Source organism: Pleurodeles waltl, chromosome 5, assembly GCF_031143425.1.
Source record: "Pleurodeles waltl isolate 20211129_DDA chromosome 5, aPleWal1.hap1.20221129, whole genome shotgun sequence".
Taxonomy (NCBI): domain Eukaryota; kingdom Metazoa; phylum Chordata; class Amphibia; order Caudata; family Salamandridae; genus Pleurodeles; species Pleurodeles waltl.
In genome coordinates, this window is record NC_090444.1 from 231,354,948 (window position 1) to 231,380,434 (window position 25,487).

Sequence of the window (25,487 nt, forward strand, 5' to 3'; positions counted from 1 at the left end):
ACAGCTTGTGTGTGCTGGTGGGGAGAAAATGACTAAGTCGACATGACACTCCCCTCAGAGTGCCATGCCCACCTCACACTGCCTGTGGCATAGGTAAGTCACCCCTCTAGCAGGCCTTACAGCCCTAAGGCAGGGTGCACTATACCACAGGTGAGGGCATATGTGCATGAGCACTATGCCCCTACAGTGTCTAAGAAAAACCTTAGACATTGTAAGTGCAGGGTAGCCATAAGAGTATATGGTCTGGGAGTCTGTCAAACACGAACTCCACAGCACCATAATGGCTACACTGAAAACTGGGAAGTTTGGTATCAAAGTTCTCAGCACAATAAATGCACACTAATGCCAGTGTGCACTTTATTGTAAAATACACCCAGAGTGCATCTTCGAGATGCCCCCTGAAAACATACCCGACTTCCAGTGTGGGCTGACTAGTTTTTGCCAGCCTGCCACACACCAGACATGTTGCTGGCCACATGGGGAGAGTGCCTTTGTCACTCTGTGGCCAGGAACAAAGCCTGTACTGGGTGGAGGTTCTTCTCACCTCCCCCTGCAGGTACTGTAACACCCCCTTTGTTACAGCGCCACAGGGCATCCCAGCTAGTGGAGATGCCCGCCCCTCCGGCCACTGCTCCCACCTTTGGCGGCAAGGCTGGAGGAGATAATGAGAAAAACAAGGAGGAGTCACCCCCCAGTCAGGACAGCCCCTAAGGTGTCCTGAGCTGAAATGACTCTTACTTTAAGAAATCCTCCATCTTGTAGAAGGAGGATTCCCCCAATAGGATTAGGGGTGTGCTCCCCTCCCCATAGGGAGGAGGCACAAAGAGGGTGTAGCCATCGACAAGGACAGTAGCCATTGGCTACTGCCCTCCCAGACCTAAACACACCCCTAATTCAGTATTTAGGGGCTTCTAGAACCAAAGAAGACAGATTCCTGCAACCTAAAGAGGAAGAAGGACTGTTGACCTGAAGCCCTGCAGTGAATATGGAGACAACTGATTTGGCCCCAGCCCCACCGGCCTGTCTCCCTACTTCGAAGAAAACTGCAACAGCGACGCATCCAACAGGGTCCAGCGACCTCTGAAGCCTCAGAGGACTCCCCTGCATCTAAAGGACCAAGAAGCTCCCGAGAACAGCGTCCCTGTTCAAGAAACTGCAACTTTCTGCAACAAAGAAACAACTTTAAAGACCCCACGTTTCCTGCCGGAAGCGTGAGACTTTCCACTCTGCACCCAACACCCCGGCTCGACCTGTGGAAAACTAACACTACGGGGAGGACTCCCCGGCGACTGCGAGCCCGTGAGTAGCCAGAGTTGACCCCCCTCAGCCACCACTGCAACGCCTGCAGAGGAAATCCAGAGGCTCCCCCTGACCGCAACTGCCTGTAACAAGGAACCCGACGCCTGGAACCAGCACTGCACCCACAGCCCCCAGGACCTTAAGGAACCGAACTCCAGTGCAGGAGCGACCCCCAGGTGACCCTCTGCCTAGCCCAGGTGGTGGCTACTCCGAGGAGCCCCCCCTGTGCCTGCCTGCATCGTTGAAGAGACCCCTGGGTCTCCCCATTGATTCCTATCAGAAACCCGATGCCTGTTTGCACTCTGCACCCGGCCACCCCTGTGCCGCTGAGGGTTTACTTTCTGTGCCTGCTTGTGTTCCACACCCAGCACCAGCAACACAGGGCCGGTCAGGTGCAGCGGTCAAACAGGAGCCAAAATAACATGGCACCTGTGGAGACAGGGTGGTACTCCGGGTTCCGGTCTGCTTACAGGTAAGTACCCGCGTTTTTGGAGGGCAGACCAGGGAGGTTTGAAGGAGCACTGGAGGGGGCCCAAGTATACACAGGAACCACACCCTTAACTACACAGGGGCGGCCGGGTGCAGTGTGTGAATAGGGCATCGGGTTCTCAATAGAACTCCATGGAGGGACGGGGTGTTCACTTAGGTGCTGCAGGCAGGGCGCACAGGAGGGCTTCTCGGGCAAGTCACTGACTGGGCAAGAGTGAGGGCCGCCTAATGGTCGTTGCTACACCAGTGGTTGGTTTCTTTCAGGCGTGGGGCCTGCGGGTGCAGTGCTTCTTCAGGCGATGGATATCTTCGTCCCGGGCAGTCGTGGTCCTCGGGATTCCCTCTGCAGGTGTCGTCTTGGGGGTCTGGAGAGGTTGGCCCTGGGTGGACATGAAGTCGAAATCGCCTGGGGATCCTCTCTGGGTAGTTGGTTACTCTAGACACAGGCCAAGGGCATCAGGTGCACAGTAGTTTGGACTTACACTTCTGGAGTGAGGTGGGAGTCCCTTTAAAGATGTTTTTTTTGTCTTCTTGTTGGACAGGTCCTTGGTGATGCAGGTAGTCCTCTGGAGGGTTTTCAGGGGTCTCTGGTCCTGCAGAACGCATTGCTGCTTCTTTTTCAGCGTTTTGAAGCAGGAGACAGGCTGGTAGGGCTGGGCCGAGTCAGTTGGTGTCTCCTCTTCTCTGCAGGGTTTTCAGCTCAACAGGCCTCCTTCTTTCATGAGGTCATCAGTAATCTCTAGAACTGGGTTTGAGGGTCGACCCTTAATACCAAATTTAGTGGTGAGTTAGGGTCAGGGGGCAGTAGCCAATGCCTACTGTCTCTGAGGGTGGCTGCAGCCTCCTTGTGCCCACTCCCTCTGGGTAAGGGGGCACATCCCTATCCCTATTGGTCCTAATCCTCCAAAGCAAGATAGAGGATTTCTCAAGGAGGGAGTCACTTTTCAGCTCTGGACATTAGGGTGATCCTGGCTGAGGCGGGGGACTCCTCCTTGTTTTTCTCAATATCCCTCTGGACTTGTAGCCAAAAAGTGGGGGCTCATCCTGGGGGCGGTCATCTCCACTGGCTGGAGTACCCTGGGGCACTGTAACACCAGGCCTGAGCCTTTGAGGCTCACCACCAGGTGTTACACTTCCTGAAGGTGGAGGTGCAAAGCACCTCCACCCAGGACAGGCTTTGTTTCTGACCACAGAGTGCACAAAGCCACTCACCCCAGGTGGTCAAAAACTCGTCTGGAAGTGGCAGTTTGGCACAGACTGGTCAGTCTTATCAGCCAGGCTAACATACGGTGGCATCTCTAAGATGCACTCTGTGTGCATTTTTCAATAAATCCTACACTGGCATCAGTGTGGGTTTATTGTGCTGAGAAGTTTGATATCTTCAGTGTAGCCATTATGGAACTGTGGAGTTTGTTTTTGACAGACTCCCAAACCATATACTTAATCTGGCCACACTGCACGTACAATGTCTAAGAATGGACTTAAGCACTGTAGATTCAATGTGTTCATGCAGCTATGCCCTCACCTGTGGTATAGTGCACCCTGCCTTAGGGCTGTAAGGCCTGGTTGGGGGGTGAGTTACCTATGCCACAGGCAGGTGGTTGTGGGCATTGTACTCTGAGGAGAGTGCCATGTCGACTTAGTCTTTTTCTCCCCACCAGCACACACAGGCTGCAAGGCAGTGTGCATGTACTGAGTGAGGGGTCCCTAGGGTGTCATAATACACGCTGCAGTCCTTGGAGACCTTCCCTGGGCCTTTACAAGGGACTTAACTGTGTGCCAGTGCTGTGCCAATTGTGGGGACAAAGGTACAGTTCAGAGAAAGAACACTGGTGCTGGGGACTGGTTAGTAGGGTCCCAGCACACTTTCAATCAAAGTTGGCATCAACACTAGGCAAAACGTGGGGGGTAACCATGGAAACAGTGGCATTTTCCTACACTGATTATATGAAAAGGGCCACTAAAAAGCTTCAGGCCAGCCAGGAGTTGGAGAAACAATGGCATGACCAGATGCCTGTGCTGACTGTATACCAGCTAGGGCAGAACATGTGGGTCCTGGAGCCTGTGGCTCCCAGGGCACTCCAGGACAAGTGGAGTGGTCCCCACACCATTGTGGAGAAAAAGGGTGAGATTCCTACTTGGTAGACCTTGGCATTCCCAGATGCCCCCGCAGGGTGCTTCATGTGAACCACCTTAAGTCCTACTATGACAGGACTGATCTGACCCTGCTCATGGCAACTGATGAGGGACAGGAAGAAGAGAGTGAACCTCTCCTTGACCTCTTCTCTCACACTGCAGCTGATGGCTCAGTTGATGGGGTAGTCCTGGCTGACTGTGTCTGAGTCCCAGAAGGAGGACTGCAGAAATCTCCTAGGACAGTTATCAGAACTTTCTCCCCAACACCTGGTGAAACCACATGGTGTGAACACACCATTGACACAGGGGACAGCTTGCCTATTGAAAGTACAATTTACAGGCAACCTCACCATGTCAGAGACTGCATCATATCTGAAGTTCAGAAGATGCTAGACCTAGGAGTTAGAGAGCCATCAGATGGCCCTCAAGCTAGCCCTCTGGTATGTGTCCTAAAACCCCACTCCCAGAATGGAAAAGGGGAGATGAGGTTTTGTGTAGACTACAGGAGTCTCAACACTGTTACCAAAACAGATGCTTATCGTATACCTAGGGCAGATGAGCTTATAGAATCACTGGCATCTGCCAGGTATCTAAGCTTGATCTGACTGCCGGATATCAGCAGATCAAGTTATTAAATGATGCTAAACCCAGAACAGCATTTTCTACCATTGGTGGGCACCATCACTTCACAGCGCTGTCCTTTGTGCTGAAAATGCATCTGCCACATTCGAAAGGCTGGTGAATACAGTTCTCCAAGGATTGGAAGACTATAGTGTGGCTTATCTTGATGATATAGCTGTCTTTAGCTCCACCTGGGAGAATCACCTGGTCCAGCTGTGGAATGTTTTGGAGGCTCTGCAAAATGCAGACCTCACTATCAAGGCCTCTAGGTGCCAGATGGGGCAGGGGAAGGTGGTATATCTGGGCCACCTGGTAGGTGGAAGCCAGTTTCAGCCACTGCAGGGGAAGATCCAGACTATTTTAGATCGGACTGTCCCTACTACAGAAACCCAAGTTAGAGCTTTTTAGGCCTCCCTCACTGGGTACTACAGGAAGTTCCTTAAGAGCAATAGCCCCATTGTAGCCCCTCTTATGGACCTCACCTTCAAAAAGAGGTCCAAGAAAGTGTTATGGACAGTTAGCTGCCACAAATCTCTTGAGGATCTGAAACGAGCTATGTGCTGTACACCTATTCTGAGAAGCCCTGACTAATCCAAGCAATTAACTATACAGATAGATGCTTCTGACCTAGTATTTGGGGCGGTCCTAACACATCTTAATACAGAGGGCCAGGATCAACCTGTAGCTTTTATAAGCAGAAGGTTGACCCCCCCAGGGAAAAGCATTGGTCAGCCATAGAAAGGGAGACCTTTGCTGTGGTTTGGGCTTTGAACAAGCTGAGGCCATACTTATTTGGCACTCACTTCCTTGTTCAAACAGACCACAAGCCCCTTCTATGATTAAAACAAATGAAAGGTGAAAATCCTAAACGTTTGTGGCAGTCCGTATCCCTACATGGAATGGACTATACAGTGGAACATAGACCTGGGAGGAACCACTCCAATGCAGATGGACTCTCCAGATATTTCCACTTAGACAATGAAGACTTATCTGGACAAGGTTAGCCTTATTGTCCTTTGTTTTGGGGCTGGGGATGGTTATGTAGGAAAGAACCCTCTTTTTGGCATGGTTATCCCCACTTTTTGCCTGATGTCAGTATGTTTTGACTGTGTTCACTGGGATCCTGCTAACCAGGCACCAGTAATTGTGCTCTCTCCCTATAAATTTGGTTGCTGGGACTTCACACACACACACCACATTTGGTATACTGGTGCCCACATACAAGTCCTTAGTATATGGTACCTAGGGCATTAGGGCACCAGAGGTTCCCCATGGCCTGGCGCATGTATTATGCCATACATGGGAGCCCATGTAGAATGTGTTTGCTGGCCTGCCATTGCAGCCTCCGTGAAAAGGTGATTGCACCCTTGCACTTCAGGTCTCTGCACCAGGTCACCAAAAGTCACCCCTATGGTAGGCCCTCCTAGCCCAGAGGACAGATTGCGGATACCTGTGTGTCAGGGTACCCCTGCATACGCAGAGGTGTCCCCACGAACTCTAGCTCCATTTTCCTGGACTTTGTGAGTGTGGGGATGCCATTTTACGCATGTGCTGGACATGGATCACTCCCTGTTTCCAATTACATAATGGTACCTCCGAACCAGGGCATATTTGGTATCAAACATGTCGGGATAATACCCCAGTACTGGTGCTAGTATTGGTTGTATAATTCCATGCACTCTGGGGGCTCCTTATAAGACCCCCAGCAATGCTCCTACAAGCTTTCGGGGGTTTTCCAGGCAGCCCACGCTTCTGCCACCCCCTCAAGACGGGTTTCTGCCCTCCTGCTGCTTTACCAACTGAAGCCCAGCACGGCATAACAAAGGACTTCTTTTGGGACAGGGAGGTAACACACTCTCTATAGGAAGCTGGCTCTATATCTGCTATATCAAAATGAGATATAGTGTGCACAGGGTCCAGGGGTTCCCCAGAGGCTTAACAGAGGTTAAAGTAGATAATAGTACTGCTCTCTTTTGTGGTTGTTTGATGGAGCAGTTAGGCATATCAGAGGGTAGTGCAAAGCATTTGTTGTACCCACGCAGACAATAGAAGAAGCACACACTCAATGACTTAACTCCAGACCAATGGTTTTTATACAGCAAAAATATATTTTCTTTATTTTTTTCTTAGAACCACAAGATTCAAGTTGCAGGTAAGTACTTCAAAAGATTTGTATTTCACAGAGTTATCAACAGTACTTTGTTTGAAATTGATAAGTTATACAGTTTTTTTAATTATTGGCAATAATCTGGTTTAAATAATGACACTGCAATATTCAGAAACAGTTTCTGGGAGGGAAGAAATGTTAGTTTGATTTGCAGGTAAGTACAACACTTACAGTTTCAGTCTCCGGGTTTTAGGAAGTCCACCGGTTGGGGTTCAAGTTAACCCAAACACCCACCACCAGTAACACAGGGCCAGCTGGGTGCATAGGTCAAAGGTGAGCAATTTTAACGTGGGCTCCTATGGAGACAGGGGAGGGGGGCACAAACCTAATCCTATTGGTTCCTGTCCTCAAAACCAAGATGGAGGATTCTGCAGGGAGGAGGTCACCTCAGCTCTGGACGCCTTAAAGGTGGTCATGGCTGGAGTGGCCACTCCTCCCTGTTTTCCCTAATTTTCCTGCCGGACTTGCTGCCAAAAGTGGGGCTTTGTCCTGGGGGGGGGGAAACCCCACTAGCTGGAGTGCCCTGGGGCACTGTAATCCAAGGCTTGAGCCTTTGAGGCTCACCACCAGGTGTTGGTACCTGTAGGGGACAGGTGTGAAGCACCTCCACCGAGGACAGGCTCTGTTTCTGACCACTGAGAGCATAAAGATTCTCACCGCATGTGGTTAGAAATTTGTCTGAAAGTGTCAGGCTGGCAAAGACTGGTCAGTCCTACACTAGCAGTTTGACAATAGAGCATTAGGTGAGCTACTTAATACACCTGGATTCCAAGGTGTGGTTTCTTGGAGACTCTGCACAGTGCACATCATTTCTGTACACTATATAGTGAGCCAGCCTCCTACACACACTGACCGCCTCCTAGATGGCAGCTGTGTCTGTTGACGCTGTGGTCAGCACAATGGTGGACCAGATATTGAGGTTGATGCCTGCAGGATGCAGGGAAGTGTCTCTTCCATGCTAAGGGAGATGCTGATAGGCTGGCGAAGTGCTGGAGAACCTCTTAGGCTTTTGGAGTTCCCACAGCTGCAGGATGAGTTGTGATGTTGTAATTGTCAGGACAGGAGGAGGTAGGCAGGCAGTTTTTTGTGCCATAAGTTTACCAGTCATCCACAGCTCTCGGTCTTCCAGGTTTTCTGTGTCCTCTTCTTCGTGTCAGAAGAATCTGTTTTTCTGGTGTCAGGGGACCACCTAAATACTAAATTTAGGGTCATATAGGGGAGTGTAGTGTAGTAGCCAATGGGCTGCTTACCCTTGGGGTGACTACACCCCTTATATGACCACTTCCTTTGGGGAGTGGGCATAATCCTATCCCAGAAGGCCTAGTTCCTCCAAAAACAAGATGGTGGAACCCTTCTTCAAGTGTCCACTTCGGATAGCCCTCCATAGGGATATGGCAAGACCATAGGAGGTAAACGCCTATTAACTAACTCATTTTCCTGCATGTCCTGGTGTCAAGTATGACTCAGAGCTGGGGGGTGGGGGTGGGGGGGTACAGGGGGGGGGGCTTGGAACTACACCTAGATCTGGGAAAGCCATGGGTTGCATATGAAAGGTGGCAGGGCCTTTGACGTCTCTTGCCTTGTTATGTAGATCCTGCTGGAGTAGATTGCAATTCCTCTTTCCTGGGCAGAATTTGTTTCTGACCACTAAGAGCATGGGCTCTCACTTCCAGAGACTCAGAAAACTGTCTGTAGTGACAGGCTGGTTAAGCACGGTAAGCCAACACCCTCTCAGACTAGTGGGGTTCAGAAAACACCTATAGGGTGCCCTCTGGCTGGATGTCATAATAAATCCGAGGCTGTATCAGCCTGGATTTATTAAGTCTAGGTTTTTTATACCAAACACCATAGGTTTCAGTGAAGCCATTTTCTGGCATGGTAATTCGTGATGACAAGTGTACAGCACCTATCTCAAGATGGCTTCCCTGGTCACTTGCACTGTTCAGCAATAGCCTGTGTATGACAGGGTCATATCTGCTCATGCAGATAGAGCCTGTATGAAGCTGGTCTGGTGTGTGGTGAGCACCTACGGCGTTATCACCGTATACCAGGTCTAGGTATCCCCTATTAGTGAGGTGCAGTCAGTGTCTAGGAAGCCAGGGCTCTCTAGAGGTAGCTTTGGATGAGCAGCCAAGACTTATCTAGGAGCTCTGCAAAGCATATGCAATTCTACTGCAGTCACACAGCACTCACACACATGAAAGAACCACATAGTGTTACAAAAATAAAAGTACTTTATTTTAGTGACACAAAAACTAGAATACTATATAGGCAATACCCTAATAGCAGGTGAGTAAACATACTATTGTATACACCTAAGTAATCAGGAATGGGCATGAAAAAGAAGAGAAAATAGTGAAATGACGGTAAACAATAGAGACCCTAAGGGGAAACCAAACCATATACTAAAAAAATGGAATGCGAAAGTAAGACCCCCACTCAGGTAAGTGGAATCTGTAGAGGGGAGCTGGAGGAACTAGGAACCCCAAAAAGTAAGTACCAGAGTGCCCCGCAGCAACCAGGAGAGAAGAGGTAAGTACCTAGTTTTTCCCTAAACCCACATAGAAACTTTCAATCAATCAATCATTCATTTGTAGAGCGCGCTACTCACCTGCGAGGGTCTCAAGGTGCTGAGGAGGGGAGTGCTGGGGAGGTGCTACTGCTTGAACAGCCAGGTCTTGAGGCGTTTCTTGAAAGTCAGCAGGTCCTGGGTCCATTGTAGGTGGACGGGGAGGGTGTTCCAGGTCTTGGCAGCGAGGTGGGAGAACGATCTGCCGCCGGCTGTAATTCGGTGGATGCGAGGGAACGGTGGGGAGGGCGAGGTTGGTGGAGTGGAGTTGACAGTTGAGAGTGTAGAAGGTGAGTTGTTAATTGAGTTAAGCAGGGCCAACGTTGTGGAGTGCTTTGTGGGCATGGGTGAGGAGCGCTTTGTGGGTGAGGAGCTTGAAGGTGATCCTCTTGTTGAGGAGCAGCCAGTGTAGGTCTCTCAGGTGGGCTGAGATGTGTTTGTGGCATGGGATGTCGAGGATGAGGCGTGCGGAGGTGTTCTGTATACGTTGCAGTCTTTTCTGGAGCTTGGCCTTGGTTCCAGTGTAGAGAGAGTTTCCGTAGTCCAGTCTGCTGCTGACGAGGGCCTAGGTGACAGTCATTCTGGTTTCAGTGGGGATCCACCTGACGATCTTGCGGAGCATGCGGAGGGTGTTGAAGCAGGAAGATGAGACGGCGTTGACTTGCTGCGTCATGCTGAGCGATGAGTCCAGAATGAATCCTAGGTTGTGTGTGTGGTTGGTGGATGTCGGTGCGGTTCCTAGAGTGGCCGACCACCAGGAGTTGTCCCATGTGGAGGGGTTGGAGCCGAGGATGAGGATCTCCGTTTTGTCTGAGTTTCAGGTGGCTGCTCTCCATCCAGTTGGTGATGGCCTTCATTCTGTTGTGGAGGTTGGTTTTGGCGGTGGCTGGGTCCTTGGTGAGTGAGAGGATCAGCTGGGTGTCATCTGCGTAAGAGATGGTGTTGAGGTTGTGTGATCAGACGATGTTTGCGAGTGGTGCCATGTAGACTTTGGAAAGGGTTGGGCTGAGGGAGGATCCTTGGGGAACACCGCAGATGGTCATGGTGGCTTCAGATAGGAAGGGAGGGAGGCGGAGTCTCAGAGTTCTGCCGGAGAGGAAGGAAGTAATCCTGTCCAGGGCTTTGTGGCGGATCCCTGCGTTGTGGAAGCGTGTGCGTAGGGTGTGGTTGCAGACGGTGTCAAAGGCAGCTGAGAGGTCCAAGAGGATGAAGGCCGCAGTTTTGCCTCTGTCTAGCATGGTCCTGATGTCGTCGGTGGCGGCGATGAGTTCGGTCTCTGTGCTGTGGTTGCTACAAAAACCAGATTGAGATGTGTCCAGAGTGGTGTTGTCTTCAAGGAAGCGGGTTGATTGACCATGGACGATCTTCTCAATTACTTTCGCCGGGAAGGGGAGGAGGGAGATGGGCCGGTAGTTCTTGAGGTCTCTTGGGTCTGCTTTGGGTTTCTTTAGCAGGACATTGACTTCGGCGTACTTCCAGCTTTCCGGGAAGGTGGCGGTCTCGAAGGAGCTGTTGACGATCATTCGGATTGGGAGGGCGATGATGGAGCTTGCTTTGTTGAAGATGTGGTGAGGGCAGGGGTCGGAGGGTGAGCCGGAGTGAATGGTGCACATAGTTTTGATGGTATCATTGTCGTTGATGTGGGTCCAGGAGAGCAGGAGGTTGATGAGGCTGGGGTCCAGTGAGTCGGGGTTGTGGTGACAGCGGCTGTCGTGGGGATCGAGGTGTTGACGCTGTCGTGGATGTCCATGATCTTGCGGTGAAAGAAGGTGGCGAGGGAGTCGCAGAGGTCTTGCAAAGGTGCGGTGTCATTGGAGCTGGACCTGGGGTTGGCGAGTTCCTTAACGATGTTGAAGAGCTCTTTGCTGTGGTGTGCGTTGTTGTCGATGCATTCCTTGTAGGAGGATCTCTTGGTGGTCCGGATGAGCTGGTGGTGCTTGCAGGATGGCGTTCTTGATGGCAGTGTGGTTAATCTCTGTTTGTTCGTGGCGCCACTTCTTCTCGAGTTTTCGGCACTCGCGTTTAGAGGCCTGAAGGTCAGCGGTGAACCAGATGGCCTTAGTGCTGGTGTGGTTGTTGGAGGGTTTCTTGATCGGGCGTGGGTGTTGGCGCGGTCGTCTATTCATTGTCTGAGGTTGCGGGCGGCTGTGTTGGGGTCAGCTGTGATGGGTGGCGGGGCTCGGGCGAGGGTGAAGATCAGTCGGTCTTCAGTGACCTTGTTCCAGCTGAAGCAGGGTATCTGTTGTGGGTGATGGTGCGTGGTGGGTTTCTTGAAGGAAATGTGGTTGCAACAGTGGTCGGTCCAGTGGAGTTCGGTGGTGTGGCTGAAGGTGACATGGCTGCTGGCAGAGAAGATGGGGTCGAACGTGTGGCCGGTGGAGTGGGTGGGTGTCATGAGGAGTTATTTGAGACCGAGGTTGTCGAGCAGGGTGGTGGAGTTGCTGTTGTAGGCGTTCCCGAAGTGAAAGTTCAGGTCGCAGAGGAGGATGTAGTCCGTAGAAGCAAGGGTGTGAGTGCTGATTACGTCGGCGATGGAGTCGCTGAACGGGGTCTGGGGTGTCTGTAGACGAGGGTTCCTCTGAGGGTGGTGGTGGCGTTGATGTTAATCTAGAAGTGTAAGTGTTTGGCGGCGGCGAGGGCGTCTTCGATGTTGGTCGAGATTCTGATGGTGTTCCTGTGAACTATGGCGATCCCTCCTCCCGGTCTGTTGATGAGGTCTCTGCGGGTGATCTTATATCCATCCGGGATGGCTATGGCTATGTCTGGTTCCGAGGAGGGGTTCATCCAGGTTTCGGTTAGGAAGGCGACGTCCGGGGAGGATGAGATGAGTAGGTCCCAAAGGTCGACGGCATGCTTGTGGACGGATTGGGTGGTGAGGAGGATGCATCTGAGGTGGTTGTGTTCAGTTCTGGCGGGAGGGGTAGCAGCTCGGGGGCCGGAGAAGCTGCAGTTGCAGCAGGAGAAGGGTCTGTGGGTGAGCTTTGTGTGGCTTGGAAGCAGGTGGCTGATCGGCCGGTGTTGAGGACGCGGAGGGCGTTGGCACTGTAGCAGCATCGGGGGCAGTGAGGGAATCGTGGGGGCCAAGGGGTCTGGCGCTGGGTGCGTTCCAGGCACGGATGGGTGCAGACGGGCTTGCCTCTGGTGCGCCTCGGGCGCGCCAGTGGCACAGCCGCGCAGCGGCCGCCATTATGAAGGGGAGGTGGGAGGGAGGAGCAGTTGGGAGACGGGAGAGGTGGGCGGGCCGCAGGGGACGCAGCGGCAGGACTAGAAACAGAGCGCAAGGGCTGAGCAAGGGAGACACTGGCAAAAAAGGTGAAACGGCTAAAAAAAGCTTAAGAGAAAGGAGAAAAAGGAGACAAAGAGCAGTAAAGAATACAAAAAATAAACAGACAGTCACAAGACAGACACACAATACTTAAGGCAACCACTAGACACCGGGGATGGGGCGCAGGTGGGAGCCTGCGGGTGGTGGAGTGCCTCGAACTTGCAGCAACAGCGAGGGCGGGGTAAAGGGCACGGGTGCAGTCAGGTGGAGCTGCGCGGCGTGGGGAGCGATCCCGACCTCAAAACCGGTCAAGGGTCACTTTGTTAAAGGACTGTGCAAGACCCAAGCAAGACTGGAAGAAACAGAAGATGGATCAAGACAGAGGAGGACCTGCAAAGGAAGCGGACCAAGTCCAGTTTCATTTGGAGTGTCCGGATGGGGGCAGGAGCCACTATCCACTCTTCTGGAGATGCAGGACCAGGTCGACAGTGAAGACCAGTAGTTGGCAATGTGGTACAGGAGCAGAAAAGGAGTTTCAGGAATGATGCAGTCGATATCCGACAATAGAAGCAGAGTTGCAGTCTATCAGTGGTGTGGAAAAAACACCAACAAGCCTTGGCAAAGGCAAGAGTCGCAGAAGAGAAGTTACAGAGCTGCTGGGGACCAGGAAGGTAAGAGGAGACTCAATCCAAGAAGGGGAGTCCCAGGCGACCCTCAGCAGTGAGGAGAGCCAGAAGTCGAGGATGCAGCTCCCACAGGCAACTCGCAGGCACAGGAGTCGCAGTGAGGTCCACTCCTGCACACCTGGAAGGGAGTCACATGTCGCTGGAGCAGCAGGCAGGAGACTGCACATTGCAGAGAAGAGTTCTGGAGGCCAGGGCGACACAGAGCTTGAAGATCTCTTTGAAGAAGGGCCATCGAGCCTTGGTAGCTTCAAGAGTTGTGGTGCCCAGGGGTACCGTCCTGCAAGGAGAGGCAAAGGCCCACCACCTGAAAAGTTGGACAGCTAATACAGGGGACCAAGTGGACCACTCAAGACCACCACCCGTGTTGCAGGATCCACGCAGAGTTGCAGGAGAGAGGACCAACGCAGCCAGTCATCTTTGCAGGTGGTGCCTGTGGATGCAGGGGAGTGATACCTTCACTCCAAGGGAGATTCCTTCTTGCTTCTTGGTGCAGACTGAATACTTGCCACCCTCAGAGGATGCATAGCCATCGCAGTTGATGGGAGGAGCTAGAGGAACAATGTTGCAGAGCAAAGTCTTCACTGGAGCTGCAGATTGGAGGTTCCTGTGAAGTCCATTTGCAGTTCCAGTGGCCAGAAGGCAAAGTAAATGTTGGTGGTCCTGGATGGATGGTCAACTTTTCATTGGGTATGAGGAGTCCTGATGGAGTCTTGCACGTTGAATCTGAGGACCCACCCAAGAGGGAGACCCTAAATAGCCCTGGAAAGGGGATTGGTCACGTAGCAAGGAGGGGGGTCTGTAACGTCACCTGCCTGACCTGTCCACTCAGATGCTCCCAGAGGCCTCTGCCCACCTTGGATTTAAGATGGCAAAATCAAGTGATGACCTGGAGGAACTCTGGGCACCTCCCCTGGGGCGGTGATGGACAGGGCAGTGGTCACTCACCTTTCCATTGTCCAGTTTCGTGCCAGACGAGGGAGCGGGGGTCCTTGGAATGGTGCAAACAGATTTGTGCAAGGAGGGCACCAAATATGCCCTTCAAAGCATACTGGTGGCTTGGGGAGGCTGCTCCTCCCTAGCTATGTAACACCTATTTCCAAGAGAGAGGGTATTACCTTCTGCCACAGAAAATCCTTTCTTCTGCCTTCCCCTGCCTGAGCTGGTCAAGCAGCAGGAGGGCAGAAAGCTGTCTGAGGGGTGACCGCAGCACGGGCTGTCTGGAGTACCCCAGAAGACCAGTAGGCGCAATGCTGGGGGTCCTCTAAGGAGCCCCCTGAATGCATGGAACCATGCAACCAATACTCGCAATTTTAGGTAGTGCCCTGTAGCCAGTACACGGGTAAAATAGCTTCCCTGCACTTACGAAGTCCAGTGTAATGGAGCAGGAGTTCCTAGGGGTACCTCTGCTCATGCAGGGGTGCCCTCACACACAGGTACTTGCACCCTGCCCTCTGTCCTAGTAGGGCCTGCCATAGGGGTGACTTACAGCGACCTTTAGTGAAAGGGTGCATGCACCTTTTCATGAAGGCGGCAATGGCAGGCCTGCAGCCACATTTTGCCTGGGCTTCCATGGGTGGCATAATATATGCTACAGCCCCTGGGTACCTAGGTACCATATACTAGGGACCTACATGGGGTCAGCAGTATGCTGATTGTGGGGTGTACAAAGTCAGGGACAGCCAAATTTAGAGGGAGAGAGCACAGTCACTGGGGTCCTGGTTAGCAGGATGCGAGTGAACACAGTCAAAAACACACTGACAGCGGGCAAGAAGTGGGGGGGGGGCTAACCATGCCAAAATGAGGGCACATTCCTACAGGGTCACACCTCATATTTAATGCACAATACCTTAGGGATCCATGGCCTGCTGTAGGGGTGACATATTTAGATGCAGTGATGGTGACATGGTACACAGTGGGTGTGCCATGTTGTGTTTTCGCCTGTCTTGTACCAGGACATGCACCCTGCAGTGGCAGCTGTTTGCAACTTGTTTAGGCGGGGTCCCTGAAGGTGGCACAATACCTGCTGCAGTCCTTAGGGACCCTCTCCCTTACCCGTGCACTAGGTACCAAGGGTACCACTTATTCGGGACCTACACAGGTAGAGCAGTGTATGCCAGTTGTATACACTGTTTACTGTTTTTAGGGACAGAGCACTGGCACTGGGGACCTGGATAGCAGGGACCCAGTGCACCTCAGTCGAACAACCTCAGTAACAGTGAGTGAAAAGTAGGAGTGACCATATCTAAAAGGGGTACTTTCCTACAAATATTGTCTCATTTCCATGTATTTCAAAGTTTCACCTTACCTACATTTTTTGCCCACCTCACCCTTCTAAAGAAGAGTAGAAGCTCGACCATCTGGACCCCAACAGAGAGTTATTGTTTACAATGATTGTACCAGAGAGTTCTGGGTGGATGGTCAACTTTTCATTGGTTATGTCGGGGTGAAGAAAGGAAAGGCTGTGCAGGAACAGACCATCTTGCAATGTATAGTGCTTTGCACAATTATCTGCTACTCGTTGGCCTAAAAGCATCCCCTTGAGAGTATGCATGCTCATTTCACCCAAGCCAAGGCTGCCACCAGTGCATTGGCTCCGAGTCCCTGCCCTGAATGTCTGTCTGGCAGCAACATGGGCATCTTCACACGTGTGTACTTAGCACTATTGCTTCGATGGTCAGGTCTGTAGTTATGAAGTTTTGCCCATTTGTTCCTGCAGTACTCTTTTGTCTTATCCATTTGAAGACCCGCCTCCGTGGAGGTATTGCTGGGGTGTCTTTTCTAAGGTTAAGAATTTGCGGCTAGTAGTCTTTATCAGGTGAACAAGTTACTTACCTCTGGTAATGCCTTATTTAGTAGACACGCTAGCCACAGATTCCTTACCGACTCTCCCATCCTCACTGCACTGCGAAGATATTTCTATATAGTGTCACTGAAATGAGAGCCATAGTGCTACATACCAGTTCATCAGCATTCTTCATGGCTCTGCGCTTCTCGCGTGGAAAGGTTACAAAAAGAAACTGATGTCAGTGCACTGGGGTGGTGCCTATGTAGGCACCATGCACGTCATTTCCTGCATGGCCGACTCTGAGCCGAACGACAACCTGCTGGCACGCAGGGGTAGTGCTCAAGAATTTCTGTGTCCAGTGTGACGCCTGGGTATAATTCTATTGTAAGGAATTTGCAGCTAGATAGAGTCTGGTACAAGATAATGCGTTACAGAGGGTAAGTAACTTATTAATTTATGATCCTCAATCTTGTTGCAGTTTGGTTACTGTTACTACAGAATTCAATTTCATGTTAAGTTCTGTCCAGACACACTCTACACAAGGCTAGGACTAGTGTTTTGCACTATTCCGACTAATACTAAGGAAGGTAGAATTTTTTTTTTTAAATCTGATTGAGAAAAAATACTTTCTGAGTGATTTGGTGCTGCACAGGCTCACAGACGACCTTTAGCAAATTGAGCAGAGTGCATCATACCACATAGATTATAAACTGTGAAAACAAGAACAAACTATTGAAATTGCTAGTCAGTAACTGTGTATAGTGTTCGAGAAGTCCACATGACGGTAATTGTGGGTTTTTTTCAGAAGAGAATGGGATGGATCAGGAAAACTCTAATGAAGAAGAATTATTGGCAGTTCTTTCCTTATACAAGACACTCTGTGAGTGTACTGGAAGGTAAGCCAGCAGCGCGCCCATAATTGTAAAACATGTGTCTATTTTATATGCAAGTGATTTTCATAATATCAATGATATATGCAGTTTTCAATTAATTTACATTGTATACTTGCTTCATGTACTTGCGTTGCAAATAAATGCTGTTCTCTCTACAGAGTCTTTAGTTCTGTAACAGCCAAGCCACTGTCTAGGACTCCTTAAATGTTTTTCACACTGTTACAGCTCCAGGGAAATTGCCTATACCGCATGGTGCTACACTGGCTTTGTAGAACACTGACTGGACTTGATGGAATCTTCGTGTTTGAATGGGGAGCCAAATTCTCCCCCCCCCCTCACTCAGCTATAATTTCTACCCCCACAGGTGTTGAAATTCAAATGCATTGTTGAAAATAGTGCAGTTATATAGTTTAGCTAGCACAGGACTTTGTTGGATGTAGATTCCTTTGGCTGAAATGCTGATATTTTTTTTTCTCTTGTCCAGCACTTACCTACCAAATTAGATATCCATGAGGATCCTAAAAGAGAAGCTTTCCTTGATTTGTGAATAAATATGCTCACACAACACTAGCTGCAAATCACCTGCTGTGACAGTCTGTGCAGCATTGCTTCCTGCTTGTTCATTTACAGATAGCATTTCTGCAGAAGGAATGGAGAAAAGTTTCACACTGCACCTAAACTGAAAAGTTCCTTTTCCCATATTATCACAAAGGCAATTCAAAAGTACCCTAACTCCTATGAATAAGTAAAATGGAGATTCTCCAGGTACTTCTTGGCCCATGAGAAAAGTGGCATACTCAGACCGAATTTTTGATCTTCTTTTTCTGAATGCCTTTCTTCAGAAAGTCAAATTCAAGATGTTGCAGGTTCTTTCTTCCCTGGACCTTGGGGATGGACCCACAGGGTGCATTCTTTCTGCAGGTTCATCATCTACCTTATTTTGGAGTTGGGGTTTTTCCAGTAGACCGCCATGCCTTTTAGCCTGAACTGGGTTCATCTTGGGTGTTTACAAAGGTGATGATTGTGGATCATCTTTGCATGTGGGGGATATATGCATTCATGTACCTTAATGACTGGCTGCTGAAGACGGCATGTTGCAGACCACATGCAGATGTCTGTTTCCCTGCTGTCATCCCCAGCATTCTCTGTCAACAAGCTGAAATACCATTGTTTGCCTGGGCAAAGATTCCCAGTCCTGGATACAGTGGAGCTCAAAGCCTTTCTGCCTGGCAGCAATTTCAGATAATTCAGGATGTTGTGAGCTTGTTACTTTATTTCTGCCCAGATAGTTCTGAAGCTTGTTGATCTCCTGGCATCTTGTTTATGGATACATTGCCTTGGGGATGGAGGGCAGCATGATAATGTAATGGGGGGAGTGGTAGGGTAAGGAGGGGTAAAATAAGGGTGGAGGGGGATCACCTAGGCGACTCAGACATCAATGACCTCGGGTATTCAGTGGATCAGATACGTAGGGGGGGATACTCTGCGGTTACATGCCATTCGACTTGCGATCAAGATCTTCCGTCAGTCAGTCAAAGAGCAAGTCTGCCCAGGCCCTGACGGACAATGCTACCGTCCTATGGTAGTACCGACAAGCTGGACGGGTGGGGTTTTCGGTCATAAAGTATTTTGATTTGTGGCGCAGTGGGACCTTTAAGGGATTTCTCCGACAGTCAACCACCTGGTGACTCCTTGAATGCCTGGGCAGACAAGCTCAGCAAGCGTAATCTAGAGACCCAAAAGTGGTGTTAGCACCTGGAGGTTGTTCAAGGCGCCTTTGACCAATTGAGTATTCATTTGGTAGTTCTTTTTTTCTACAGCCGAGAACATCTAATGTCCCGCCTTTTGCATCCTCAGACCTCCTTGGGAAACATGTTTCACCTTCTTTGGGATTCTGGACACCTTTATGCATTGCTGCCTGTACCAGTGCTCACCAAGTTGTGGAAGAGGTTAGGACCGACTGGGTTCAGGTCATCCTGATAGCCCAAGCTGGTATAGGAAGGTCTGATACTCTTAGCTGCCGAGTCTGTGTATCTGTCTTCGGCTCTGTTGTCCTCTTCTTTTGGACTTATCTTTCACAGGAAGAAGGCAGGGTGCTTCATCTGAACCTCCACAGCCTCCTCCTCCATACGTTGAGTTTTGGCAAAATCAACTAAGAGGCAACGGAGGGCACCTTGGCTGGTCATTGTCTGACCACAAAGTAGAACTATTCTGGACGCTAGGCAAAATTTATGGGCTAGAGCAAGTTCCATGTGGTTGATCCTCTACAGACAAAACTCTCTGACGTATGTCTGTGTCCTCTGTTGTTTCTCAGCAGGTTGTTCCTTTGAGCACTGTTAACGGTAATTTGTCCAATCTGTTGGCTTCGTTTTGCTTGATCAGCCCTTCCTGTTTGTCATCTGGTGCACAGCATTTTCTGAAAGGACTTACATATGTGTTTCCTTCTGCACTTTTAGATGCCAGAGTGGAACCCTCATTTGGTGCTTGTGTTCTTGATGTGTACACCTCATATTATAAGCTTATTGTAGGAAAATGCCTCTCATGGCATGGTTACCCCCTAGCTTTTTGCCTTTTGTTGATGCTAGTTATGATTGAAAGTGTACTGGGATCCTGCTAACCAGGACCCAGCACCAGTGTTCTTTCCCTAAACTGTACCTTTGTCTCCACAATTGGCACAGGCCTGGCACACAGATAAGTTCCTTGTAACTGGTACCCCTTTTACCAAGGGTCCTGTGGCCAGGAATGGCTACAGCGTGTATTATGCCCCCCTGGGCACCCCTCTCTCAGCACATGTACACTGCCTCACAGCTTGTGTGTGCTGGTGGGGAAAAAATAGCTAAGTCGACATGGTGCTCCCCTCAGAGTGCCATGCCCTCAACCCACTGCCTGTGGCATAGGTAAGTCACTCCTCTAGCAGGCCTTACATCCCTAAGGCAGGGTGCACTATGCCACAGGTGAGGGCATAGTTGCATGAGCACTCTGCCCCTACAGTGTCTAATCCATATCTTAGACATTGTAAGGGCAGGGTAGCCATAACAAATACATGGTCTGGGAGTTTGTCAAACATGAACTCCACAGTTCCATAATGGCTACACTGAATACTGGGAAGTTTGGTATCAAACTCCTCAGCACAATACATCCACACTGATGCCAGTGTGGGATTTATTGAAAAATGCACACAGAGACCATCTTGGAGATGCTCCCTGTATACCAGTCCAATTCCTAATGCTAGGCTGACCAGTTTCTGCCAGCCTGCCACATCCAGACGGGTTTGTGGCCACATGGGGTGAGTGCCTTTGTCACTTTGTGGCCAGGAACAAAGCCTGTACTGGGTGGAGGTGTTCCACACCTCCCCCTGCAGAAACTGTAACACCTGGCGGTGAGCCTCAAAGGTTCAAGCCTTGTGTTACAGCGCCCCAGAGCACTCCAGCTAGTGAAGATGCCCACCCCTCCGGACACAGCCCCCACTTTTGGCGGCAAGTCCAGAGGAGATAATGAGAAAAACAAGGAGGAGTCACCCATCAGTCAGAACAGCTCCTAAGGTGTCCTAAGCTGAGGTGACCCCTGCCTTAGGAAATCCTCCATCTTGATTTTGGAGGATTCCCCCAATAGGAACAGGGATGTGCTCCCCTCCCGTCAGGGAGGAGGCACAAGGATGGTGTAGCCACCCTCCCAGACCTAAACACACCCCTAAATTCAGTATTTAGGGGCACCCCAAAACCTAGAAAACGAGATTCCTGCAACCTGAAGAAAGGAGGAGGACTGCTGACCTACAAGCCTGCAGAGAAGGAGGAAGACGACAACTGCTTTGGCCCCAGCCCTACCGGCCTGTCTCCAACTTCGAAAACCTGCTCCAGCGACGGATCCGACAGGGACCAGCGACCTCTGAAGCCTCAGAGGACTGCCCTGGACTACAGGACCAAGAAACCCCCGTGAACAGCGGCCCTGTTCAAAACCAGCTACTTCTTTGCAACAAAGAAGCAACTTCCAAGGACTTCACGTTTCCCGCCGAAAGCCTGAAACTCTACACTCTGCACCCGACTCCCCCGGCTCGACCTGCAGAAAGCCAACACCTCAGGGAGGACTCCCCGGCGACTGCGAGCCCGTGACTAACCAGAGACGATCCCCCTGAGCCCCCACAGCGACGGCTGCAGAGAGAATCCAGAGGCTCCCCCTGACTGCGACTGCCTGTAACAAGGGACCCGACGCCTGGGACCAACACTGCAGCCGCAGCCCCCAGGACCTGAAGGAACCGAACTCCGATGCAGGAGTGACCCCCAGGCGACACTCTGCCTTGCAGAGGTGGTGGCTGTGCCGAGAAGCTTCCCCCCGTGCCTTCCTGCATCGCTAGAGTGACCCCCGGGTCCCTCCATTGAAACCTATACAAAACCCGACGCCTGCTTTGCTCACTGCACCCGGCCGCCCCTGTGCCGCGGAGGGTGCGTTTTGTGTGCCTACGTGTGTCCCCCCCCAGTGCTCTACAAAACCCCCCTGGTCTGCCCCGGAGGACACGGGTACTTACCTGCTGGCAGACTGGAACTGGAGCACCCCTGTTCTCCATAGGCGCCTATGTGTTTTGGGCCCTCCTTTGACCTCTGCACCTGACCAGCCCTGTGTAGCTGGTGATGTGGCCTTGGGGTTGCATTGAACCCCCAATGGCGGGCTGCCTATGCCCAGGAGACTGACTGTGTTTAAGTGCTTTACTTACCTGAGAAACTAACGATTACTTAACTCACCCAGGAACTGTTGATTTTTGCAGTGTCCACTTTTAAAATAGCTATTTGCCATTTTAACCAAAACTGTGTGTACTTCTGTTTTAAATCAAAGTTCTATAGTTACCTGTGTTCACTAAGTTGTGTTTGGTGAACTGTGATTGGGTCAAAGGCAGACTCCTCTCCCTTCCCCAACCAGATCTCACAGTATTGACAGATGTGTCACTTCTAGGATGGCGCAGCCACCTGGGGGAGGCGGAGATCTGGGGCCTCTGGTCTCTAGCGGAATCCAGGCTCCATATCCACTTACTGGAGGTTTGGGCAAACCGGCTAGCTTTGAAAGCATTTCTTCCTGTTGTGAGAGGGAAGATAGTGCAGGTGTTCATGGACAACACCACAGCAATGTGGTACTGCAACAAGCAGGGCAGGGTGGGGTCGTGGATCCTTTGTCAAGAGGCACTGCGTCTGTGGACATGGCTGGAAAAGCATGGTATAACCCTGGTGGTTCAACACCTGGCAGGTTCTTTGAACGCCAGGGCGGACAACCTAGGCCGTCGATGCCTACCGGATCACAAGTGGTATCTCCATCCGGAGGTGGTGCAAAGACTCTTTCAGCAGTGTGGAGAGCTTTGGTTAGATCTGTTCACCTCAGCAGAGAACGCGCAATGTCAGCTGTATTGGAGTTTCCAAGGCAGCAATAGCTTGGCGGTGCTTTTTGTCACAAGTGGAATTCAGGCCTTCTATACACTTTTCCACCCATGCCACTTCTGCCCAGAGTTCTCAAGAAGATCAGGAATAACTGGGCCCAAGTAATCTTAGTGGCTCTGGATTGGGCACGGAGAGCCTGGTATCCCGAGCTACACAAAATGAGCATCAATCTTCTTATCAGGCTACCCCTTCGAGAGCCTTTTCTGTCGCAGCAGCAGGTGAGGGTTCTCCACCCGAACTTGTCAACTCTGCGCCTTCATGCGTGGAGATTGAGCAGCGGCAGTTAAATGGCCTTTGACCTTCCCCCAAAGTCTGTAAAGCTATTTTGGCAGCCAGGTGTCCCTCCACTAAAACAGTATACGCCTGCCTTTGGAAACACTTTGTATGTTATTGTACAGAAAGGTCATTCATTTTTCTCTAGCTCAGCTGAGTTCTGCCGTGGGGACTCTCAAGGGCTATCTTTCTTTGGCTGCCTGATCAGCCTTCTCTTTTCAAATCTCCCATTGTACATATGTTTCCCCCTATGCCCTTTATTATGCCTCAATGGGACTTAAATCTGGTCCTCACATTTCTTATGTGTGTTCCTTTCGAGCCTTTGTATAACTGTTCCTTCCGGCTGCTCACCATCAAGACAGCCTTCTTAGTGGCAATAACATCTGCCTGGAGGGTGACTGACTTGCAAGCCCTGTCTTCAAAGCACCCATATCTCACTTTCCATCCAGATAAAATGGTTCTCAGAACTCGTGCCTCTTTCCTTCGCAAGGTGGTGACCCCAAAACATCACCCTGCCCACCTTCTTTGCTCCAACGCATCCCTCTAAAGAAGAGGAGCAACTCCATCGACTGGACCCAAAAAGAGCGTTGTCGTTCTTCCTTGACCGCACAAGAGAGTCTGGGTGGATGACCAACTCTTTGTGGGGTACGTTGGAGCAAAGAAGGGTCAGGCAGTGCATAAGTGAACCATTTTACACTGGGTCCTTCTTTGCATCAAGATATGCTACGCATTGGCCAGGAAGCAGCCTCCTGAGGGCTTGCGGGCTCATTCTACCACAGGCAAAGTTGCTACCACTGCGCTAGCTCGAGGCGTACCAGTCCTGGAGATCTGTCAGGCGGCAACGTGGGCGTCTTTGCACACGTTTGCAAAACATTGCTGCCTGGACAGTCGGGTACGAAGAGACTGGCACTTTGCCTGTTCAGTCCTACAGGACTTTTTTGTGTGAGGAGTAGTATCCGCAGCCCATCGCCAGGAGGTTATGGCTTGGATATCTATTCAAAGGTAAGAAATCTGCAGCTAGAAGACTCTATCAGATGATCAAGTTACTTACCTTTGGTAACACATTATCTGTAGAGACTATCTAGCTGCAGATTCCTTACATCAGCCCATGCCTCCCCGCTCTGCAGATATCTCTCGTAGGGTTAGGGCTTACCCTTTCAGGGCCCTAGTTTTCCACAGACAAATGTTGTTTCTATTCATGACTCTGTGCTTCTGGTGTGGAAGTGTTGTGGATAAAAGAACTGACATATGCGCGCCGGAGTGGTGCCTTTATAGGCAGCCGTGATGTCACAGACGGCTCCAACGACTCTGACGAAACCACGCGGGCCGGACGACACACGCGGATCCGAACGACGCCACCCGACGGCGTGTGCAAGGTATTGCTCAGCAAAAAGATTCTGGATTTGAAGCTGACACCAGGGAATTCAAAGGTAAAAAATCTGCAGCTAGATAGAGCCTCTACCAGATCATGCGTTACCAAAGGTAAGTAACTTGTTCACCTGGACTAGGTATGAGGTGATAACACCATAGGTGCTCACCACACACCAGGCCAGCTTCCTACACTATTCTGCTGCAATTCCTGGAATCAAAAGTGTCTTCCCTCACCCTGGACTCTCTTATGCTGCCACCATGTGGTTCTAACCCCAAATTATTTCTTTCCTTTTTCATCTCTAGGGCCTCTCTCTCTAGAACAAGCTGCTGCTTTTTCAACTTGAGTATGGCCTTCTCAAGTTTCAGCAAGCTGAACCCCCTGTCTAGGGATCCCTCATCTGAGCTAAAGTGTATGGTGCCAACAGTAGAAGCTGAGGCAAGGGAAGATGAGGAGGATACACTCCTCTTGGATACCCTTTTTACCAACCTTGGGGGATAAACATGGGGCCTACCACTACAACCCTCTCTTGTGCTATCAGCACAACTCTCTGCAGGTCCAAGGTTTTCTCCAGAATCGTCATTGTTCTGCCCAGTGAGGTCATAGGAAGTAACTGGGGCCACCTTTTCCACCACTGGGGATTCATCCTCCTCATCTAATTCTCTTTAGCAGGATTCTGAATGTGATTTTCAATAGGTGTATATGTAGGAAAATATCTTTGGTAGGGTTACTACCTGTCCTTAAGTTTCTATCTGGACAAGGGACCTACGTTCTTGGCACCTAAGCCCCCTATACCTAAGTTACTGAGTCTGGCCAGTGTCCTCCACTAAAGACATGCTGTCAGAGCAGTGTTTGTGATGCACCTACCTATTCTAAGTTTCTAAACTTTTTTAAAGTCTTAGAGAAAGGGCTATGCTTAACCCCTGACTACCCAGGCAAAGGTTTAGAAATTCCAGAAGTTACTGTTGTAGGAAGTAACCAATAGCTAGTAGTGATCTTTCTTATGGAACGTCATTGCTGACCAAATGGTAAAGCAATTTCAAGTTTTTATCCCACCGCTGGACCACCAATATAGGAGGCTGGCTCAGTTTACAGTGTACACCTATGGTGTGGCACCCTATACAGAGTCCAGGCAACCCTTAGCGATAGTGAATAGGTATCCAGATTGCAAAAGCTCTCTAGGGGTAGCTGAGGCAAGCAGCTGAAGCTTATCCAGGAGGGATGTAAAGCACTTGCAATACCACACTAGTCAGACAGTAGCTTACTCACAAGAAAGAACCACAGAAGAGTTGCAAAATTAAAGGAAACCTTATTACAGAACTATTACTAGACTAGCATTGGTATATCTCCCTTAGGAGATATCTACACACAATATATACACGAAATAACCAACAGTTATAGCATAAAATATAAAGGGCCCTATGGGGTATCCAAACCATATACTAAGAAACTGGAATGTGAAATAGTGAACCCAAACCATTTAACTGTGATAGTGAGCTAGGGACTGGGGAACCA

The 25,487-nt window shown here is 50.4% G+C and overlaps 1 protein-coding gene across 3 annotated transcripts in view; it reads left to right on the forward strand.

Moving 5' to 3' along the window:
- Window positions 1-25,487, forward strand: part of UBR2 (ubiquitin protein ligase E3 component n-recognin 2) — a 1,248,744-nt gene that overhangs the window by 1,041,289 nt on the left and 181,968 nt on the right. For 2 of the 3 annotated variants that reach the window (XM_069233963.1, XM_069233964.1), the window contains exon 40: window positions 16,823-16,913. In XM_069233963.1, the coding sequence (XP_069090064.1) occupies window positions 16,823-16,913 (91 nt within the window). The remainder of the gene's footprint in view (window positions 1-16,822; window positions 16,914-25,487) is intronic. The other variant, XM_069233965.1, reaches the window with a different exon arrangement.